At 31.8% G+C, this 21,554-nt stretch overlaps 1 protein-coding gene across 1 annotated transcript in view; it reads left to right on the top strand.

Annotated features, from left to right (window-relative positions):
• The first annotated feature begins 1,232 nt into the window (after window positions 1-1,232).
• The window catches only part of LOC122403897 (sodium-independent sulfate anion transporter-like), a 28,040-nt gene continuing 7,718 nt past the window's right edge, over window positions 1,233-21,554 (top strand). The window contains exons 1-6 of the mRNA XM_043407691.1: window positions 1,233-1,669; window positions 13,582-13,917; window positions 16,572-16,807; window positions 19,060-19,261; window positions 19,623-19,843; window positions 20,433-20,778. Coding sequence (XP_043263626.1) covers window positions 13,725-13,917; window positions 16,572-16,807; window positions 19,060-19,261; window positions 19,623-19,843; window positions 20,433-20,778 — 1,198 coding nt within the window. The 5' untranslated portion in view covers window positions 1,233-1,669; window positions 13,582-13,724. The remainder of the gene's footprint in view (window positions 1,670-13,581; window positions 13,918-16,571; window positions 16,808-19,059; window positions 19,262-19,622; window positions 19,844-20,432; window positions 20,779-21,554) is intronic.

Raw genomic sequence — 21,554 nt, 5'->3', positions numbered from 1 at the left:
TCTATTAATATTATTAATAATAATATTAATCTACTAATAATTCTATTACTAAGCAGCATAGACTATAGTTGCGTGATATTACGTCCAGGACCAATTTCGCCTCCGAAGAAACAGGTTTTAAAACTAAAAAGTCGCCCAACTTGGGGTGAGAAACTACGTAGTAAAAGATGGGCAAAAAATGACCTAACGCCTGCACTTGTTAGTTCAATATCAATGTAACGTATCCTGTAGCCACAAAGTTCATCTATTCAATTCACTCTACCAATCACAGGTTTCAACAAATTTTTTTTTTTGCAAAACTTCGAGTCACTATTATTACCTTCCATTCGATTTCCTTCAAAACAGAAATAACAAATGTCCCTGAACTGACGCGCGAGCAAAGTAAAAAATTTTAAAAATCATCAAATTATCGTACATTATATAGTTTTTTACTCCACTCTATCTTCAATTGAAAAATAATAAGCACCTTTCTTATTGATTTTTTTGTCTAATCACTTCGTTAATACATAAATCCTATAATAAACGTACATATTTACATACGCGTTGAAAAAAGTTACATTACGCGTTAATGACACTCAAGATCGTACTACAATCTATTTTGTAATCTGATTCCCGTCTAAGAGACATAATAGTATTGAATTTTCAGCACTTCGATTCTAACGTGCGTTTGTTTTCAACCTCTTGTCGAAGAGGAGATTTTTAAATCGTTCGAACAAATCTAATAATCGTGTTTATCCTAACCATTTATATTAATTTCATTCCGTCGAAAACTACGTATTAAAATCTGTTTGACGGTCAATATGTTAGATTCTGTAGAAATTGTAAGAAAGAAATTTGAAAAATTGTGAAAACAAAAATCCCAGACTGGAGAACAGGTTTTACTGCATTGGATTACATGTATATCGTATTGCGTTAGAGGATCGAGAACTTACCGATGAAATTTCGTAAGGAAAGTCTAGTCGAATCAGGTTATTCACTTATTTCTAGGATATTTATGGATTCTTAATAACGTATCCCATTCTACCGTCCCCTCTTAATTTTTATCGCGTTTTAACACATGATGAGAGGCAGTAGCTTCGCTACTACTATTCAGCAACAAACGTGTAACGCGAACTGACTCACAAACACGTGACGATGTTTTAGGAGAGATGGGTATTAATGCGCAGACGCGTCAGCGCACCGCGCAAAGGCGAATTCTCGGCTGTCAAGTTTCTGCTCAGGTGAGCGTTCCCCTCAGACAAGTACACATACAGTGACGTTTACGACGTTCGAACGTTTATAAAGCTTTCCGTTCAATTTGCAACTGAACCTCGATAAAGAATCGAACGAAAACAACGCGGGATCACTTTCCCGAGCGAACGTAACCTCAGCTTTCGAACGAAAACAAGTTTCTAACGCGTATAACCTTCAGTTTTTGTTTTATTTTCTCGAATACCTCTGGGCACACTACACGCCCGCACGTGCTACTGCAAGTTTCGCCGTAAAAGTTCTAGTCGTGATACGTTTAGTGAACGATCCGCGCGTGTGCCTGGAACAAAAAGAAACGAAACAGAAACGATCGTGTCGTTCAAAATAAAAACGGCACGCCAGCAGACACGCTACTGGCCATAATGGCTTCACGAGGAACTACTGTGGTTCACTGTTGGTTGTAATGTGACATTGATACCAGGTATTTATGTATGCAACATTTTCATGTTGATTGTCGATTGTCAACGTTGAATGGATAATAAAATGATCCACTTTGTTAATGGGGAAAATACAATTTGACAACTTATGACGTTCGGTAAATTTTTAGTTGATTTAAGGTTAAGGGAATCGAATTTTATTTTTCGTACTACAGAAAAAAGTATCGTATGACATTAAATCTATGAAAATTATGTTATTCAAGTAGAATAATTCGAGGGTTTAATAAAACCATACTAAAAGTAATAAATGGTACATTATAACGAGAGTAAAATCGTAGAAAAATACTAAAAATAAATTCACCAACATTCCTAATAAAGAGAAGAAGAATGAGTAAATTGTTTATGTTATTGTAAATTCTATATATCGTACTATACAAATAATTTTTGTAAATCAGTGGATCTTTTACCCAGTAATAAATAAATAATTAAATAAAATATAAAAAAAGTCGTGCATCGACTGTGTTATAGTAGTAGATGCGTCTATTCCTAAACTAACGTTCCGCGAAATCGGAGAGAGTTGTACATAAGTAATTACTAACGCGACAGTAATGCTATGAAAACAATCTGAGCGTTATCTCTTAATCAAGATGCAATTCATTGTAACTTAGCATAGCAATTCTCTTGCTCGAGGCGAATTATAATTTTTATCTGCATTCTCACATGGTATCTTGTATCAATCTCGTTCTTGAGCGTTCATTATTATTCAGGATAGCTGTAATGATTTTAATAAAATTGAAACAACACGTTGATCTAATTTGTTATCGATACGTAAAAGAAAATTTCTTTTATATGTAAAGGAAAGTATATGCAAAAGAAATTAGTTGGAAAGTTATAAAAAAAGAAATTAGTTAAACTTAAGATGATAATTGTATATGTATATACGAAACTTTAATACAGATCGGATTAGTTAATCGATCGCTTGATAATACAAGTTGAAATCGCACAGAGAAAGCATCATCCGCCTTTATGTAGGATTATAGGCCTTCTAATAAACTTTCGCACACACTTAAGTAGTTACAACTGCGAATACATAAGTAAATCGAATGCCACGAATTAAATAAAACATTTCAAGGAACTGTCCAATTTATTGTAAACAAATAAAACCGAAAATATATTGCATAACGTGATAAAAAAAAACGTCTATTCAAAAAAAAAAAAAATCGTTCTATAAGGTATCCATCGTTTTGAAAATATAAAAATTATTTTTATTTTTAATTTTATATTTCGTTTAAAGTAATATCCATTCTTGTATTTTTATACAGTTTTACGAATACAAATTTTTACAACTGGCATACACCTTTTTGTATAAATATTTATTGTAACAAATATTGTAGAATTCTTTTGATGAAAGTTACGTGGAAACAGTTGTTCCAGAACTTTTATTAAAAATTCACCCACGGCAATGGCTATGACGCAAAGTGCATTACATAAGAAATATGTTTGCATTCACCAACGTAATAAGTCACTGACTGGTAATCAGTATTTGTTGCAATGTAAAAGCGTTTGGGCAGGTAACGATGAATAAAATATTTGATCCTGTACATACAGGTTATCGAGTTGCAATATGTTTGCATTACATCATAATTTCCTGGTTTCAAATTTCCGTAAAAAATATAGAACGCAGAGTTTGCATTTTTTATCAATTTTCGAAAATAAAACAGAAGCAAAACTGTTAATCGTATTAAATACAACTTTAGACATGTTTTCTACCAAGTTTCTTTTCAACATGTATAATAATAAATTAAATGTAATCATGAATGAAAAGTTTAAATTTACATAATTATTTTTTCCTTTTCTTTAATCGTTGAAAAGTCTTTGTTTTCATTATGTGTCACAGATCTTAAGTTGTGTTTATTAATTTTCTAAAACATTTTTACCAATACTAATTAAAAGATTTGATACACTGAAACAGGGATAATTGTTAGGAAATTTAATCTTTCAATTTATTATTGTCCTTAATATTTATTCAAATTCTAACGTGCACAATTGGAATGTTATTATTTTATAGTGTTCCTGATAATCAAATCTTGCAACAGTCTCAAAGCTTCATCTCGAATCTAGACTACCGTTTTTTCTTTCTATATTTACGAACATAAATCTGGGTAAAATCGTAAAATGAAAGTCATCGTAATAAATTTATTTTAAGTGGTTTATATTCACGCGTATTAATTCGAGAAACACAATTAGAAGTGTCCTCAACCGTTGCAGTATGGGAAAAGTTCTGCCTGGTTGATCACAGACGCTAAAGTGTTCTAATCCTCCGGTTATATCGAGACACGTACGATTTTTTCCTTTTGTCTGAAAAACGTTTTTATCGTCTGCAACGTAAACCGTTTTTTAAATAAGGTTTCACAAATGAAAATCGAGTCGATTCTTGGAAATCGAATTCTTTTAAAAATGTATTATCTATTGTCAGGTGACTATGTCTACTAAAATAGCTATAACAATTGGTACAATAATGTCCATAGAATTCGTTTCTTTAATGGGGGATTTTTATTAGTAATATTAAAAAAAACAGTTAGTATTCCATAACATTGGATAAAAAAAGTAAAATATACGACCGCAAAGACGTAACGATGGAACCTTGGCCAGCCTAATTCCTGACCTAACTGTTGTCTGAACGACGTATTTATGCAACGCGAATTGCTCGAAAATTATTTACAACTTCCTAAAACGAAATATTGACGTATGGAAATGTTCGACGGGTCTCTGGAGTTTGTTTTTCAAATCCAATTTCAAGAACAACGATCATTCTCGGAGACCCGTTATCGCAAATTGCTCTCCGTTGACTACACTCCCGATGCAAAAGTGTTAAAGAAAATAAGAAACTATTTGTACCATGACCGACTCATGCTTGTAGCCATTTATAGCAATTCCTCTCATCCGCGATGCCATTGTTTTCACGGTCACGTGGACTTAAATGACGTATCCTAATTTGTTAATTGCCACGAATTGGTTAAATACGCCCGAGAGAGAAATAAATCACCGGCAGACAGTTTCGCAATTCTTAAGTTTTGCTTACGTACGCGTTAAGGCGGCAAAAACAAATAATTTATCGTGACAAATTCAAAATACATAATCGTGAAGCATATTTGCATGCGGACCGTGTTTAGAAATCATTTGACTGTTTAGAAAATCAATTCGTACGTTGTGCAATAGAAATGAATTATTTAACACTTTCACGAAATCATCGTCTCTTGTGTGAATTTACTATACAGACGTGTAGGTAAATCAAGGTTCACAAAGCGATTAAAATTTCGTAAAATATTCGATACCGTAGGCTGAAGAAAACTGATTCGAATATTACTAACTGAGGTTTTATTTTAATTCGAAGCAAAATCTTAATTTTAAAATGATTTTGAATCCTTGTCCCAAAATTAGAGTTTCCCACCATTAATTAGAATGTCAGATATTATAATGATATATTCAAATCCCAAGTATTTAATTTCTTATAAAAATTCCTTTAAATTGGTCTAATATTACGTCTTACGAAGGAAAAATTTACCAATTGTTTGATAAAGTTTTAATATTTAATTGATCAAGTGCTTGTTGCTAAATCTTGTGTCTCGTCGATATACATCGAAGCATCGATTTAAAATCATTACACGCTGATTACTAAATTTGCAATCAACTGAGGTTTTATTTTAATTCGAAGCAAAATCTTAATTTTAAAATGATTTTGAATCCTTGTCCCAAAATCAGAGTTTCCCACCATTAATTAGAATGTCAGATATTATAATGATATATTCAAATCCCAAGTATTTAATTTCTTATAAAAATTCCTTTAAATTGGTCTAATATTACGTCTTACGAAGGAAAAATTTACCAATTGTTTGATAAAGTTTTAAAATTTAATTGATCAAGTGCTTGTTGCTAAATCTTGTGTCTCGTCGATACACCTCGAAGCATCGATTTAAAATCATTACACGCTGATTACTAAATTTGCAATCAACTGAGGTTTTATTTTAATTCGAAGCAAAATCTTAATTTTAAAATGATTTTGAATCCTTGTCCCAAAATCAGAGTTTCCCACCATTAATTAGAATGTCAGATATTATAATGATATATTCAAATCCCAAGTATTTAATTTCTTATAAAAATTCCTTTAAATTGGTCTAATATTACGTCTTACGAAGGAAAAATTTACCAATTGTTTGATAAAGTTTTAAAATTTAATTGATCAAGTGCTTGTTGCTAAATCTTGTGTCTCGTCGATATACATCGAAGCATCGATTTAAAATCATTACACGCTGATTACTAAATTTGCAATCAACTGAGGTTTTATTTTAATTCGAAGCAAAATCTTAATTTTAAAATGATTTTGAATCCTTGTCCCAAAATCAGAGTTTCCCACCATTAATTAGAATGTCAGATATTATAATGATATATTCAAATCCCAAGTATTTAATTTCTTATAAAAATTCCTTTAAATTGGTCTAATATTACGTCTTACGAAGGAAAAATTTACCAATTGTTTGATAAAGTTTTAAAATTTAATTGATCAAGTGCTTGTTGCTAAATCTTGTGTCTCGTCGATATACATCGAAGCATCGATTTAAAATCATTACACGCTGATTACTAAATTTGCAATCAACTGAGGTTTTATTTTAATTCGAAGCAAAATCTTAATTTTAAAATGATTTTGAATCCTTGTCCCAAAATCAGAGTTTCCCACCATTAATTAGAATGTCAGATATTATAATGATATATTCAAATCCCAAGTATTTAATTTCTTATAAAAATTCCTTTAAATTGGTCTAATATTACGTCTTACGAAGGAAAAATTTACCAATTGTTTGATAAAGTTTTAAAATTTAATTGATCAAGTGCTTGTTGCTAAATCTTGTGTCTCGTCGATACACCTCGAAGTATCGATTTAAAATCGTTACACGCTGATTTACACTTACGTCTTCGGATACGTAATATTAATAAATCGTTTAATAATCGTTTAAAAAATACGTTTAACGTATATCGTACGAAATCCACTTTATATCCAACACATCGTGTTATTATGGTCGCGCGCGATACTGCTAAACGCGATCGATCGAACGTAACTCTTCGATCACGAAGAAGCAGTGTAGTAACGCTAACGGTATCTAATTACGAGGTTGACACAATTCTTTAACCATCAAATCGTTTCATATGAATGAGTGTCCTCTTATACTAAGCTCTGTCAGTCTCGTTAAAAATTCTTTGGCCAACAATTCGTTCCATAATGCACAGATGTTTATACCAGTTCAGGATGGTATGCGATAATTCGAACAAGAATATTGGCAGGCGTCATGAACGACCCAGGGTTCTCTTTTTACGTCTTATGGTCGTGAATTACGTACTATGTATACAGTATGTCGGAAAAATAACGGAACTTTTCAAATTAAAAAAAGAAAATCAGTTATTTTGCCAAAATTACTTTTTTTTTATTCAAAATACATCCCTTCTGCATCGATACCAATTTGCCAATATATTTGCAAGAGTTTTTCGATTAAAATAAAACCAAACACGATATAATTTGTTTTTAATTTACTCCTAATAGAGCATAATCGTGTTTGGTAAGAGAAACAAATACATTGGTAAATGAGTCCCATTAAAAAAATGTAAAAAATGAATAAGTTTCAGATTGTATTATTCAGTGTCTTTTTCCACGTGGCTCGTGCCATTCTGGGAACTGAATTTCCGGTATGTGTTCACTCGTAAAGCGCCAGCTAATAAAAAACGTGGTAAAGTTACCGTTTCGTTTCATACGCGACAATCTGTTCGATAAATAACGCTTTATTAAACTCGCAAGGCGCCTTATTATTTGCGTGGTATGAAAACTACAGTGACTCGAGTGCCATGTGTTCATTAATCTTAACTGTAATTTCATGTTGGATTAATGCGCGTGATAGGGAATGCTGAATGGGAATTCTAATTGCCGCAAAGCCTGAAATTTCCGGGCAAAAAACATACAAAGTCTGTGACGTAAAGAGTGGTTAAAAGGAAAAAATTCTTCGAACGAGCGTAAGGAAAAAATCCCCGTTAAATAATAGTCGAGTAAGACTCGAAGCGAACGAACGTGGAAAACTAAAGATTTTCTGGAATTTTCAGGGCTTTTAATTGCGCTGTGTTATCGTCGTCGTGTTTCACACGAATTAAACTTCCGGTATGCTTCAGTTGCTCGCTATAGGTGTATTCGAGTGAACTATACGTTGAATCGTCGATCGTAAGATGATAGATTTAGTTTCAAAGAACTTAAGGCAGAACTCACTTTTCGGGTTTAAAATAGTTTATTTGTTACTGCACTTTTTTACACGTTGGCCTTTCAAAAATGCTGCGTCAAAATATTAAGATGGAATTCGAAATATTAACGAAGATATAATGACTTCCGTCGAGAGTGACACAGCGATAAGGAATCGATCTTTGAACGCGTTTTTCTCGAAACTGATTGTTTCGAACTAACGAATAACATTTTTTAGAAACTACTTGTTTAATGAATTTCTTTGAACTCTATAAGCACAATAAAATTGTCTATTTTTTCTAAAACTTCTGATTTTATTCAGTTTTATCTATTTCAAATCAGAGAAATCTACCCACTTGTATTTTCTAAGTGGCAAAAGTATCGTTTAAAGTATGTACTTTTATATACATCATATTGTCAGAAAAAATTAGCTGTCAATATTCGTTTCGGTCCAAAAAATGGTGTTCCATGTAAACAAATCAATTAATATTGAACATTTGTTACTACCGCGATTAAAATAGCAAAAATGACAAAGTTAAGTTTCTCCTGTGATTTTAATATTTCTCGATATTTTTAATCTATAGAATTCTTATTTTGATGCTTCCAGTCTTTCAATTTCCATTTTTAGAGGTACCTTACATATTTCTGTTTTTTTTTCCTCCTTTTTGTAATATGTTGGTATTGTTTAGAATTAATATCTCTATTAGATAGCCTCGCCTCGGTTTCTCGTCTTTGATTGTTACGTCGAGTCTGTTACTATAATTGTTTCATCCGTGTGTATTGTACAATCCTAATAGAGTTCGTGTTCTTTGTTTTCAAATACTGTCTCATATGTCTTAGTTAAAAATGTTAACTAAAATTTTTAATTACGACGAAATTGTGGTACAGAATATAAATTAATTGTTCACTTGCTCCAATGTTTTATATTATCGATCACATTATAACGAGCGCTATCAGTTAATAACTATTTATCTGTACACATACTATCTGAAAGCTATTTGATACACGATTAGAATTTTATCACTTCTAAATACTTATTGATGAATGATCGCGAATATTCTGTATACTGACATATCAGATTGAGCGAATTATTTATCTTAATCATAGCTCTTAAACTCAAGTTACACTTAATAATAATGTAGCTTACAATGAAAGAACACTCCAAGGCACGAGTAGCGTATCTAACGACCACTACTTAATTTCTTTTGTTTTTGTTCAAATCAGGGAACAGTGTGCAATCTAATTCGTTTTGTATTGTCTTGTATCAGAAAATATAATACCAATGTTAAATCAATTTATTACGTTATTTTTTTTTTTATTTAACGATTTTATCCACTATAATGTACAAATTAAAATAATATATATCTTTCTGACATTGGTTATATAGAAATAACGTACAACTACTATTTATACAATATATGTATGAATAATATTTATTAAAAAACAATTTTTCTTTGAATCAACATGCTTTATCTTCTTCTTGCTATAAAATTGCATACAATTTCTACTATAATTATATTTGATTTCAATTTAATTTAATCATTTACTATTTATTTTTTTATTCGTTTACTATTTATTTATTTAGCGAGAAAGATATAATAGTTTTACTTTGAAAAATATTTCAAACTCAAACGGCTCCAGAAAGATTAAAAAATATTTATGCAACTAACACCACTATGAATATAAAGACTAAAATTAAATCTTTGAAAACATTTACGCCATGTTATTCTAATAATAACTACCCATTTTTAGTGCATCTTATTTTCTGAAATTTTTTGAGACTTTTATTGACACACAAAAATGATCAATTTTACAGTATTCCTTTTCTTTTCTTGTTTTCCATGCATCAGTACATCTTATTTTCTGAAATTTTTATTGACATACATAAATGATTAATTTTATATACATTGACATACATAAATGATTAATTTTACAATATTCTTTTTCTTTATATATCTATACATACAGGGTGTTCGGCCACCTCTAGCAAAAATTTTAATGAGCGATAGTAGAGGCCAAAATAAGACGAAAATCAAGAATACTAATTTGTTGATGGAAGCTTCGTTAAAAAGTTATTAACAATTAAATTCAAAAATTTCAAATCGTTCTGGAAAAATTATTTTCGGTTGCGGGGGTCAACTACAATCATTTTTGGTGAGTACACATACCTCCGAAATCCTATCTACTTTCGAGAAAAAAAATCGAGTAGGTGCTGAAATTTTTCGGCGAAAAAAAATTTTTCAAATCGTTTTAAAAAAATTATTTTCGGTTGCGGGGATCAATTGCAATCATTTTTTATCATTACACATACCTCCGAAATCATACGCACTTTCGAGAAAAAAATTCCTTACTGAAAATCCAATTAGGTGCCTAAATTTTTCAACGGAGAAAAAAAATTGCAAATCGTTGTGGAAAAATTATTTTCGGTTGCGGGGGTCAATTACAATCAGTTTTTGTCATTAGACATACCCACGAAATCCTGCCCACTTTCGAGAAAAAAAATAGAGAAGGTGTGAAATTATTCGAGAAAATTAAAAAATTGCAAATCGTTGTGGAAAAATTATTTTCGGTTGTAGGGTTTAATTACAGTCATTTTTGGTGAATAGACATACCCCCGAAATCTTGCGCATTTTCGAGAAAAAAATTCAGTAAGAGCGGCACTTTAAACGTTAATAATTTTTTAACGAAGCTTCCACCAACAAATTAGTATTCTTGATTTTCGTCTTATTTTGGCCTCTACTATCGCTCATTATAATTTTTGCTAGAGGTGGCCGAACACCCTGTATAGTGATATCTAAACACTTTTACGTACAGATTATATAAATAATTTTATATATTTACGGAAATTCAAGATATTGCTATAGTCAATTTTTACTATCCATTTAAAAATTAACTTTTTTCTATTATTAAATAACTTTTTTCATATTATAAAATCATTTCATAAGAATACGAATCGATTCAATTTAAGGAATTAATTTGAGAAATCAACATTTTTTATAATAATGCTTCGAAAAGGGATGATTTTTTTGTAATATCAGTATTTTGCACTGAAAATCATACGTACGGTTCATTGTCAGTCGTGTTGTTGATGCAGAAACTAGAAAAGGAAAAACTAAAGGAAATTAGATTCGTTGAAAATTGCAACTGTTTCCACGCTGCGCGTGGCAGATTTTGAAAGCAAACAATTGCATTACAATTGCAATAATCCGCGTAATTGTTACCACGTAGGTTAAAACTTGTATCACCTTTCGTGAAGCATGTTATGAAATACTGATGAGCCAGCGAAATTTTTATGCAACGCTATTTTCACACTTTTACTTTTGGTATCGAGGCTTACATGCCTGTAGCCGGGTCTAAAATAATTATCAATCAACTGTGAGTTACAAAAACGTTCTAAACATTCTTCTTTCTAAATTATAGACTTTTTTTTAATTTACCTAACACAAACAGTAGGTTTTATATTCGTAAAAAAATGACTAAATAAATGAGAAAAATATTTTTAATTATATGTTGTGGTTGAATTTAATTTTTCTACTGTAATTAAATTTTAAATGAATTTTTCTCGAAACAGTACCAAATATTACACAATGTTATTTCGCGTGATCGTTTCGCATAGAATGGCGCGTTGAAATTTCCGTATTGTTATATCATTAATTCTGTTGCAAAAGGGAAAATCCTGCGTAAAGATGACACAATGTAAGATTAAAGTATAATGATAGGAGAAGAGTATGAACGAAGAACATTTTTTTTATTTATAAAGAGAGCTATATCAGTGTTTGAAAAAAAAAATGAGACGAGTTAGAATAATGATTATCCAAATCATAGTTGGTTTTTGATTTTTGTTCAAAACGAGCAAACAAGAAGAAAAAACAAAATTAATATTATACAGGGTGTCCCAGCTAAAGTGTGACAGTCGCGATACTGCAATAACTATTGATGATACGGAAAAATTGTTTATATGAAAATTGCAGGATAAAATAGGATCTTTATTCTGGCGTAAACGGAAATTTTATTTATGTTATTAATTTCAAAGATACGATGATGAAGTTTCGTTTTTTAAATGGAACTATATATTTTTTTTTTGATCATGCGATAGTGTTTTTTAATACGAATTCATTAACCTGCAATTTATTTACCCGATTTTCATTAGTTTTCAAGATATAACGCTTGGAAATTTACTGATTTTCGGCGAAGACGTCTCGGCTTGAGTGGCAAGTCATAAAAGCGGCCCTATTGTTGCGCTGTTTGACTCCGCCTGTTGAAACCGATAGCAAGGGTCTACGCTCGGAACGGCAGGCCCGAAGAGTCAGAAACATGAAAAGTATTGTCCATCACGATTTAAGCATTATGCATACGCGAAGAATTTACAATTACTATTAGACCTAAGTAAAGAAACATTATCTTACCTGTGCGAAGAAGAATTAAATTGGCGCTTTAACTGTCTGTGTAAACGACTAAATCAATTACGTTTGCACTCATAATCCAATACCGTTTACAGTTAGTCGCTCTTTAACGGTCTGTCAATCCGTACGTATTCGTCATAAATATTCGTAAAGTGTACAATTTCTCAAAAGTGTTCGTAAACTTTTCCCTCTACCAAAACAATGAACACATATTTAAAACGCATTTAAAACATAAGAGTCAAACTGTGAATGCGTTATAAAAAGGGTCTAGTTCCCATATTTGAATTATTACAGTGTTTCGGTGTTATTTTTATTGGAAAATTTATTCGACAGTCGGTGTTAATAAACAGTTGAATCGTCGTACTTTATGGTTTAACCATATTTTATCAGACCAGTAGTTTAAGCGTTACTTCTGAGATATAAATTAAGAATAAAAATAGTTCTATCAATGTTACTGATAGATACAAAGGGAATCCCCTAATCAACTGAAACTTGAGCTTTGTGAGGTTGGTACTTCCGGCCATAGTCATTTTTTTTTAAACTCAGGCCAGGTACTTCTGGGACCACCCTCGTAATCTTACAGTAACTAGTATTAACAACCGCAAAACATTATAAAGCAACAGAAACATTGTAATGGATTTGGAGAACTTTTACCTTCGATAACTTCCTAACGAATAAGTTTAGGGCATAAGTATGTCAGTACTTTTATGTAGAGAATAAGAAACTACATCGACTGGTGCAGTCAAAAATGTAGGTTTCCATTGAAAAAAAAAGTGCAGTTGCAGTTTTTCGATGCATCGATGCACAAAAGTGCATCAAATTAGTTGCATATTACGCATGGTCTGATACCATTTAACTTTGACTGGTAACATATTTTTCTATTCCCAACCGTTTAGGAGGTATAGCCTGTTCCAGTTGCGTATACATTGACTTCATAATATGGAAATAACTAATTTTTGATCGAATATCTTTCATCATTAAATAAAGATTTAACTTACTTCTATGATGCTTTTATTCCTGCTATTCATAAAGGGTAACAAAAATTTAACATGATACTATTTCTATGATGCAAATAAAGTTCCTTGAAAAAATTCAAGCAACAGCAGCGAAGGTGAAGGTGTAGAATATCGAAATCCTTGAATTTATTATTACGGTATTCTGCTCGATAAAAAGCATGATAAATTGGGGGAAAAAGTCCAACGAGAACAATCTCCGGAAGACAATGGGGGAAAAAGATGTAACGGTATAACGAATTGATCCGTGTATTGTGATTTTTCAGGGTCGTGACGAGCGAGAATACATACTACTAGGCAATGGACTTAATCTGATAAGTGGCGCTCGCACAACTTCCCCCGATCGTCGCCACGAAATCGAAAGACTGGCAAACTTTCTTTCCTATCGGCTCTATATTCTCTACGAAGCATGTCAAAGTACAACATTCAAGAATTCGACCTCGAAACGGGGAAGCAAGTTCGATTAACCGGTTACACTAATGCCGCTTTCGAAAATCCACTTCGGAGCAATAACAATAATCCTGATCAGGTCGCTGACCCCGAGAACAGGCTGGGCAGCGTCCATGTTTGCAGCAAGGATAACAAAACTATGAACAACGATGGTAAGTTTGCATTGTTCCGTCAAAAAAAAACACTTTACTAATATTAAGTGTCCTTTTTTCTGTAAAAGTTTCGAAAAATCGAATTCTTTGCTTTTACACTCATGTGTTCGCTACAACTAGCGACAACATGTGCCGTTAGAAGCGCCCTCTGCAAAAACGCCATTTTCCAACACTATACATATAAAGTGTGCCTGGAAAATGCATAAAATTAACAAAATTGCTTGACTCGAGACCTGCTTAAATTTTAAACACGTTTTGCTTGGTTCCAAGTTTTTAAAAATGGTGTGCACATCCTCGATATTATTAAAGAAAACGCTTTTTATGCGGATATCGAAGCTAATACGAAGGATGTTTGTTCACCCTTAAAAACATCGAAGAATAGTCGTTGAATTGAAATTTTGTCTTTCGAGTAATAGCATTTTGTTCGTGCCCATAACACGTCTATTCACAAAAAATGCTTGTAATTTACCCCTCTAACTAAATATAATTTTTTTAGTTTGATTTGAAATTTTTTAATTTCGTCTAAAAGTGTCGGTACCTACTCGAACTTTTCCCCCGAAAGTGGGTAGGATTTCAGGGGATATGTGTATTCACAAAAAATGCTTGTAATTGACCCCTCTAACTAAATATAATTTTTTTAGTATGATTTGACATTTTTTTAATTTCGTCTAAAAGTGTCAGTACCTACTCGAATTTTTTTCTCGAAAGTGGGTAGGATTTCGAGGCTATGTCTAATGACCAAAAATGATTGTAATTGACCCCCGCAACCAAAAATAATTTTTTCAGAATGATTAGAAATTTTTTAATTTAATTATTTAATAGCTTTTAAAATTTTCCCCAAGGTTGGCCGAACACCCTATATAAAAATAGCGAAAATTTCATTACGTGCAACAACTTAATGTTTAGTTCTGTAAAAAGCTGGTAAAACCAAATTTTCATTGAATAAAAACCGTTGTAAATAGATCGCTGAATAATGAATGTAAATAAGATACGATGACTGTGAAATGTAATTTAATGAGTCGTGCAAACAGGTAATCGAAGTTTCTTACGGCTCGACGTAATTCAGGTAATACCCGTATTATATTTGCAATACCAACGAATGATCTCAGATTCTTAATGTGTTTGACGATAATCTGATCGATCGACTGCATCCATTTAACCGATATTACGGATTATGGTATTACCGTTTGTGAAGAGATAAATCAACTTTCGACATATTTCATACTTATACTATCAATCAATAAAAGATGCTTAATCTTGATGAATTATTTATCCGACACTCGTTAGCTGTTTGTGTTACAACTCTAATTATGTTGATGTTGTTCGTCACAAGTGTATTTCAGAATATTTTTTTAAGCATCAAACTACAAATATAGATATCGATATCGAAGTAAGTTAATAAATAATAAAATGGAAGAAACGTCCTAGTTGATCCGTTTCGATGAAGAAGAAGTCCTATTTTATGGTCCAGAAATAGATCAAACATTTAGATCGATTTTTCAGCTTTAAATATCGTGAAATTTAATCAAGAAAAAAAAAAAGAATACTCGTAACTAGACTGCAGATCTTTATGCAAATTCATATTTTTGTCGATAGAGGTAATGAAATGGGAACTTAAATATAATAATTCGTATCTTACTCTAAGTATTTCTTGTATTTTTGCATATTAAGTGCATTCTGTAGTATTTTAAAGATTAAAATTTCCTACAAACGCATAAACATCCGCAGTCTAATCATAACGCATACGTTAAGTAGCCATCAGTAGCAAAGCAGATAGGAATGATGTAGTAACACAAAAATAAATTTTTCATATTACTGCACGAGATTATAAAAATGAGGAAAACGTCGGAATGTTATGAAACTAAAAAATGTTGTTGCTCGTATTTATCATCCTGTTGGCATTGCAGCGCGAAATTACCTTGAACGTCAATTGCCAAGACAGGAACAGTCCAAAGTCCACAGCTTTTTTAAGCTTTAATATTCATAAATGTTAGAAACTGATTCTAATCACGACCGATTGAAGTTGGTTCCGCTATAAATATTTAAATGTACGTTCAGTTATCTTTTTCAGTTGAGAGTTACTCTCTTTTGAATAAACATTGCAATCTGGAGTCTAAAATCTACAATATCAGGTACCTACAATAATCTTCAATAATTAAAGTATCGTCACTCTTTTTTTTTATATAATTATAGTTACTGTCAAAAAAAAAAAGAAAGAAAAATCGAGGAATCGTTAAAGTAAATAATTACCAGCTTTACTTTCGGGATAATTGAGTAAATCAACGAGTAACAATTAAAAATCTATTATCCTTTGTTTTATATTAAATGAAAGACAAAATTTTAATAAATTACGATATATGTACATATGAAAGAAAAATATATCAAAATTAGAGCTATCTTATCATTGTAAACAATTATTATTTACAAAAAAAGTATCGTCCTGTGATCAAAGAGTCTACACATTGACTACATTGTTCATAGAAACTGGAAGCAAAGAATTAAAAATATCACCAGTTTATACAAATTTAATGATGTAAACAGAAGCGAGAAACAACATTTTTGTGACCGACTGTGCATTGCTTGATAACTTGACACAGAGCATGTAAAGAAAAAACCAAGAAAAAAAATGTATATGACCGTTGATGTGATTTCAGTTGCACAGAATCCAGAGAGGAATTTATTGTGTTCGCTGGGAAGGAGATGGCTGTACCAACGGATCAAAAGGTCCTGCAGGAAAAAATTGCTGTACAAAAGGATACCTATTGTGGCGTGGTTGCAAATGTATCGCAAGGATTATATAGCAAGCGATCTGGTTGCCGGTATTACCGTAGGCCTTACCGTTATACCACAAGCAATAGCATATGCGAATGTTGCAGGACTTCCTTTACAGGTAGGGACATTAACGTTCGTTCACCTTTGGAAAATATTTCTTAAACCAGTTTTGTTGTTTTAGAACGAAATGTTGTTTGTCGTCTTCGTTCAATGTAAAAAAAAAAATACTTCGACGCGTCTGTTTGCTTCGAGCAAGTAAAAAATCATCAATTTATTATGCGCGAAACGGGTACGCGCAAATAACAGTTGGTCCCCAGACTTTGCACATTTTATTCACGTATAGAAACCTTAAATGACGTACACACCAGCAGCCCAAAGTGCGAAACCATTTCACTTGTTGTTACTTTCTATTTGTACCGGCCACCAACGAACCTTCGCGTTCCATTTGCCTAGAATTCTGATGATGTAGACTCCCTGAATTTTGAAAAGCCGTTTTCTACGTGTCATGGACGAAAACACCATTTTACTAGCATTTCAAACTTGTCGAAGCAACGAACAAAATTCAATCTCTGATAATCGAGTCTGGAAATATTCTTGGTTAAGGTTTGTTATTTTAACAAACTATTAAAAACTAATTTTATTTAAAATAAGTAAATTAATTATTTATTAAAATAGTAAAATAAAATTACAGATTATCTATTGTCTTTTTGCATAAAATATTCTTCGTAACGATATCTAAATCAAGGGTTATCGAAATTAGTTGGTATTTTGCAATTGAACTACGATACACTTTTGACTGTAAGCAATTTCCCTTTGGAAAATGAGTTCGAGATTTTATTTGTGTTTGATATCGATAAAAAGCTTGTAAGAGCCTCGAGAATACAATCTCAACTCTTTGCAATCAGTCGCCATTTTGTTTGACTCAGAAACTTTAACGACGAGTCTGTAATACGACAATAACTATTTATTAGTTATTTATAGTTATCTTTTTTATTGGAAAAACAGCATGATTAGTGGCAACTATTTAAGAATTGAAAACTATATAACCTAAAAATATAACAGTATTATCGAATAATTAATTTAATTAATATAATTTATTTCTGGTAACTGTAAAAAATTGTATCAACTTTTCATAAAAACTGTTTCTGCTAGTCCCTTACTTTAGAGAGAAAAGTACAGATTGCAAAGGTTTGATAGTGATTGTCTTTTACAACGTTTACTTGTAGAGAAGAGCATTGCAAAGAAGAAATTATGTACGTTTTTCGATCCATCTTGTACGCGAATTTTACAGTTAGTGAAAGCGTAGAAGACTATTATGCAATGGCGATCGAAAACGTACTGTAATTTCAGTTTTTTTAATTCGACCACGTATCTACTTTTACTCTACAATAACGAAACGCTTACCGTACTAAATAAAGAATCGGTCGAAGCTTCGTAGACAATGACAAAGTGTTTTTTTAATTTTTTATCAACTGAATTTGTAATTTTACATTTAACTGATTAATTTATTTTACTACTTTTACGAAGCATTTCATGTAATCTGTAAAATGTAATCGTAGTTGATTCTATACCATAATGAACATTTATAGGAACCGTAAATTACCTGTGTGGTTGAAAAATTAATTTTCATGCTCATATTAGAAACGTTAGGCTGGCAAATAATTACGTGGCAATAAATTATGATCATAAAACGAACATGAAACGTCCACTTTCGAACCAGGTGTAGCTCATTATTACAAATACCATCTCGTCTGCAATAACAGACGACAATAAATCAAAAAATTGTATACTTTCGGCCATTACAAGCATCGTATTATCCACCACTGAAATTTCAAGACGACATTACTGTTTTCTCCGGATTAAGGAACTCTAAATCTTTTCAAAATTCATAGAATCCTAGAACCTTCAAAAAACAAACGAAATTTAAAATCATAAAACTTAACAAAAAGAGGGCCTTTATCTTAAATCACAAATTGTTCTCATGAACAAAAAATCTACATTAATGTTATTAAAATTCGAACAAAAAGACATTGGTAATTTAAATTTCATTGATCTCATTTATTCAGATTTGAAAGAATTTCATTGTATATCATTTCAAGATATTGCTATAATCAATTTATAATATCCACTTAAAAATTGAATTTTCTCTATTATTAAATAGCTTTTTTGGATCATATCAGACTATTTCATAAGAATTTCATTGTATATCATTTCAAGATATTGCTATAATCAATTTAAATTTATTAATTTAATATCTATGGTTATTTATAAATATATTATTGAGTTTAATGATCACCATTGTAACAAGATTGTTCAAAATTTTTTTAATCGAAACCAAGGTAATACAGGAATCTGTGTTTTACTTTGCAGTACGGTTTATATTCTTCTTTTATGGCGTGCTTTGTATACACCATCCTAGGATCGTGCAAAGATGTACCGGTTGGACCAACAGCGATTATTGCAATCTTGACTAGGGAAACGTTGCAGAAATCTGACTTGGGGCCTGACTTTGCGGTCCTCTTAACCTTCTTATCCGGCTGTGTGTGTTTGCTGATGGGGATTCTACAATTAGGTGATAAAACAATAAATTAATTTATGTAAATTAGTAATTAAGTTAATATTATTACAATGAAAAAATTTTAATGGGAGATTCTGGAGGCCAAAATAAAACGAAAATCAAGAATACCAATTTTTTGATGGAGGCTTCGTTTAAAAGTTATTAACGTTTAAAGTTCAAAGCGCGCAGCTGTTCGCAGAGCGCCGTTCCACAGGCGAAACTTTAAACGTTAATAACTTTTTAACGCAGTCTCAATCAAAAAATTGGCATTCTTGATTTCCGACTCATTTTGACCTCCAGAATCTCCCATTTAAATTTTATAAAAATCATCGAACTATTAATATAAATTAACGTTTGCTTGTTCTTTTTTTATCAGGTTTCCTGTTGGACTTCATATCAGGACCGGTATCGGTCGGTTTCACGTCAGCAGCGGCGATTATTATCGCGACGAGCCAAGTAAAAGACATTCTAGGAATTAATATCAGCGGTAGCAAGTTCGTCGAAGTGTGGCAGAAGATATTTGAAAAGATCGGGGAAACAAAGCTTTGGGACACCGCGTTAGGCATCACGTGCATAATCGTTCTTCTTCTCCTCAGAGTGAGTACAAAAATATAATTCTCATAGATCAGAGAACGAAATGGGGAATTAAGTATCGGAACAAGATCGATTCTGTATCAAAGTTTATTACAGGGATTAGGTTCACTTTAACCTTTGTTTTTAAATCATTTTTTTGTTTAAAAAAATTTTTGACACAAATCGACAATTCGTCAAATCGTCTTGGTCGTAAATTGTCCTCTTGTAGCTACAAATGTACAAATATTACATAGTTACAATTGAGGATGTCCGGTTCTTGCAAGAAGAATCGATTCTTAAATCCATTCTAAATCGATGCAGCATGAAATCGAACTCCGAAGAATCGATCTATTGAAAATCGATTATTATTGATTATTATGAAATCGTTCAAGGTACCACTTCAAAGTAACTATCTATTACTATTGAAATATTAATGGGTCATCGTGTTTCATATAAACTTCGAAACCTTCAAATCTTGCATATTTATAATTTATAATATAAATATAACAAATAAAACAATTTGATTCGAGTTTGACATGCTTTAAAATATTATCCATGGAAATTGAATTAAGTTAAAAAATAAAAATGCTTTTTCACGCTTATTTGTTTGCAGAAAATCAAAGATATATCGGTAATCCATAAAGCTACAAAAGTACCGTCGAAGGTACAGGTGATCATGCAAAAATCTCTCTGGCTGCTTTCTACGTCCCGAAATATCCTCGTGGTCCTTGTCTGCGCGGTTATGAGCTGGCTTTTAGAAAGTCATTTAGGTTCCTCGCCGGTCAAACTGACGGGCCATGTTAAACAAGGACTTCCGGAATTTCAGCCACCGCCGTTTCAAACCTACCACAGAAATGAAACTTACGGGTTCGTCGATATGGTCTCTGCTCTAGGTTCTGGATGTCTAGTCATTCCTCTGTTGAGTCTCTTGGAAACCATTTCTATCGCCAAAGTCTTCAGTAAGTTTTGAAACACTTTTTACACCCTACTTTCCAGAAGACCTGATACACAAATGGTTGCAAGATATTTCTTCAACTGTTTTTATTTTTTTAACAGCCAAAACGAACGATTCAAATAACACGACTGATAAAAATGTCATTAAACTTGACCCATTGGTATAACAGTATTAGTATACAAAATTTTCGTATCGTAGAACACTAATTTACCATTCAGATTTCAAAATCTTTCAAAATCATGCAACTATAGATTATTTAAATAACGTTTTACAATTACAAAGACTATATTGAAAAAAAGTTAAAAAGCTCAAGATTAATTTGAATCTTAAAAAGATTCAACGCATATACAGGATGGTCCACGCAATTGTTTCAAGTCCTAACTCCGTTATTATTGCATTTACGAAAAAATGCCAAAGGAGAAAGATAAATGGTTCGAAGAGCACTACATCTGTAGGCCTTTAAATTTTTTTCAGACGCAGTAGTGCATGTGCAATTAACAATTGCATCATTTCTTTCAATAGAAATGCATATTTTTTTTTTACACAGATCGATTCTTCTGTTCATTCTACGTAAAAAATGATTAGGATACCATGGCAAAAAAATTATTAGATCTCGAAATATTTTCAAAAAATATCTTTATTGAAGAAGCAATAATAACGGAGTTATGACTTGAAACAATTGCGTGGACCACCCTGTATACGCAGGAAACGAAAATCTACGAAAGATAAATATTTCTTAACGAAAATAGGCTTTCACCATTTTGTCAATTTGCAACATAA

This window comes from Colletes gigas, unplaced genomic scaffold, assembly GCF_013123115.1.
Source record: "Colletes gigas isolate AHSC1104 unplaced genomic scaffold, ASM1312311v1 Colletes_gigas_Sc00084, whole genome shotgun sequence".
Lineage (NCBI taxonomy): Eukaryota > Metazoa > Arthropoda > Insecta > Hymenoptera > Colletidae > Colletes > Colletes gigas.
Note: the sequence above shows the minus strand (reverse complement) of the source record. Positions and strands in the feature narration are given on the sequence as shown.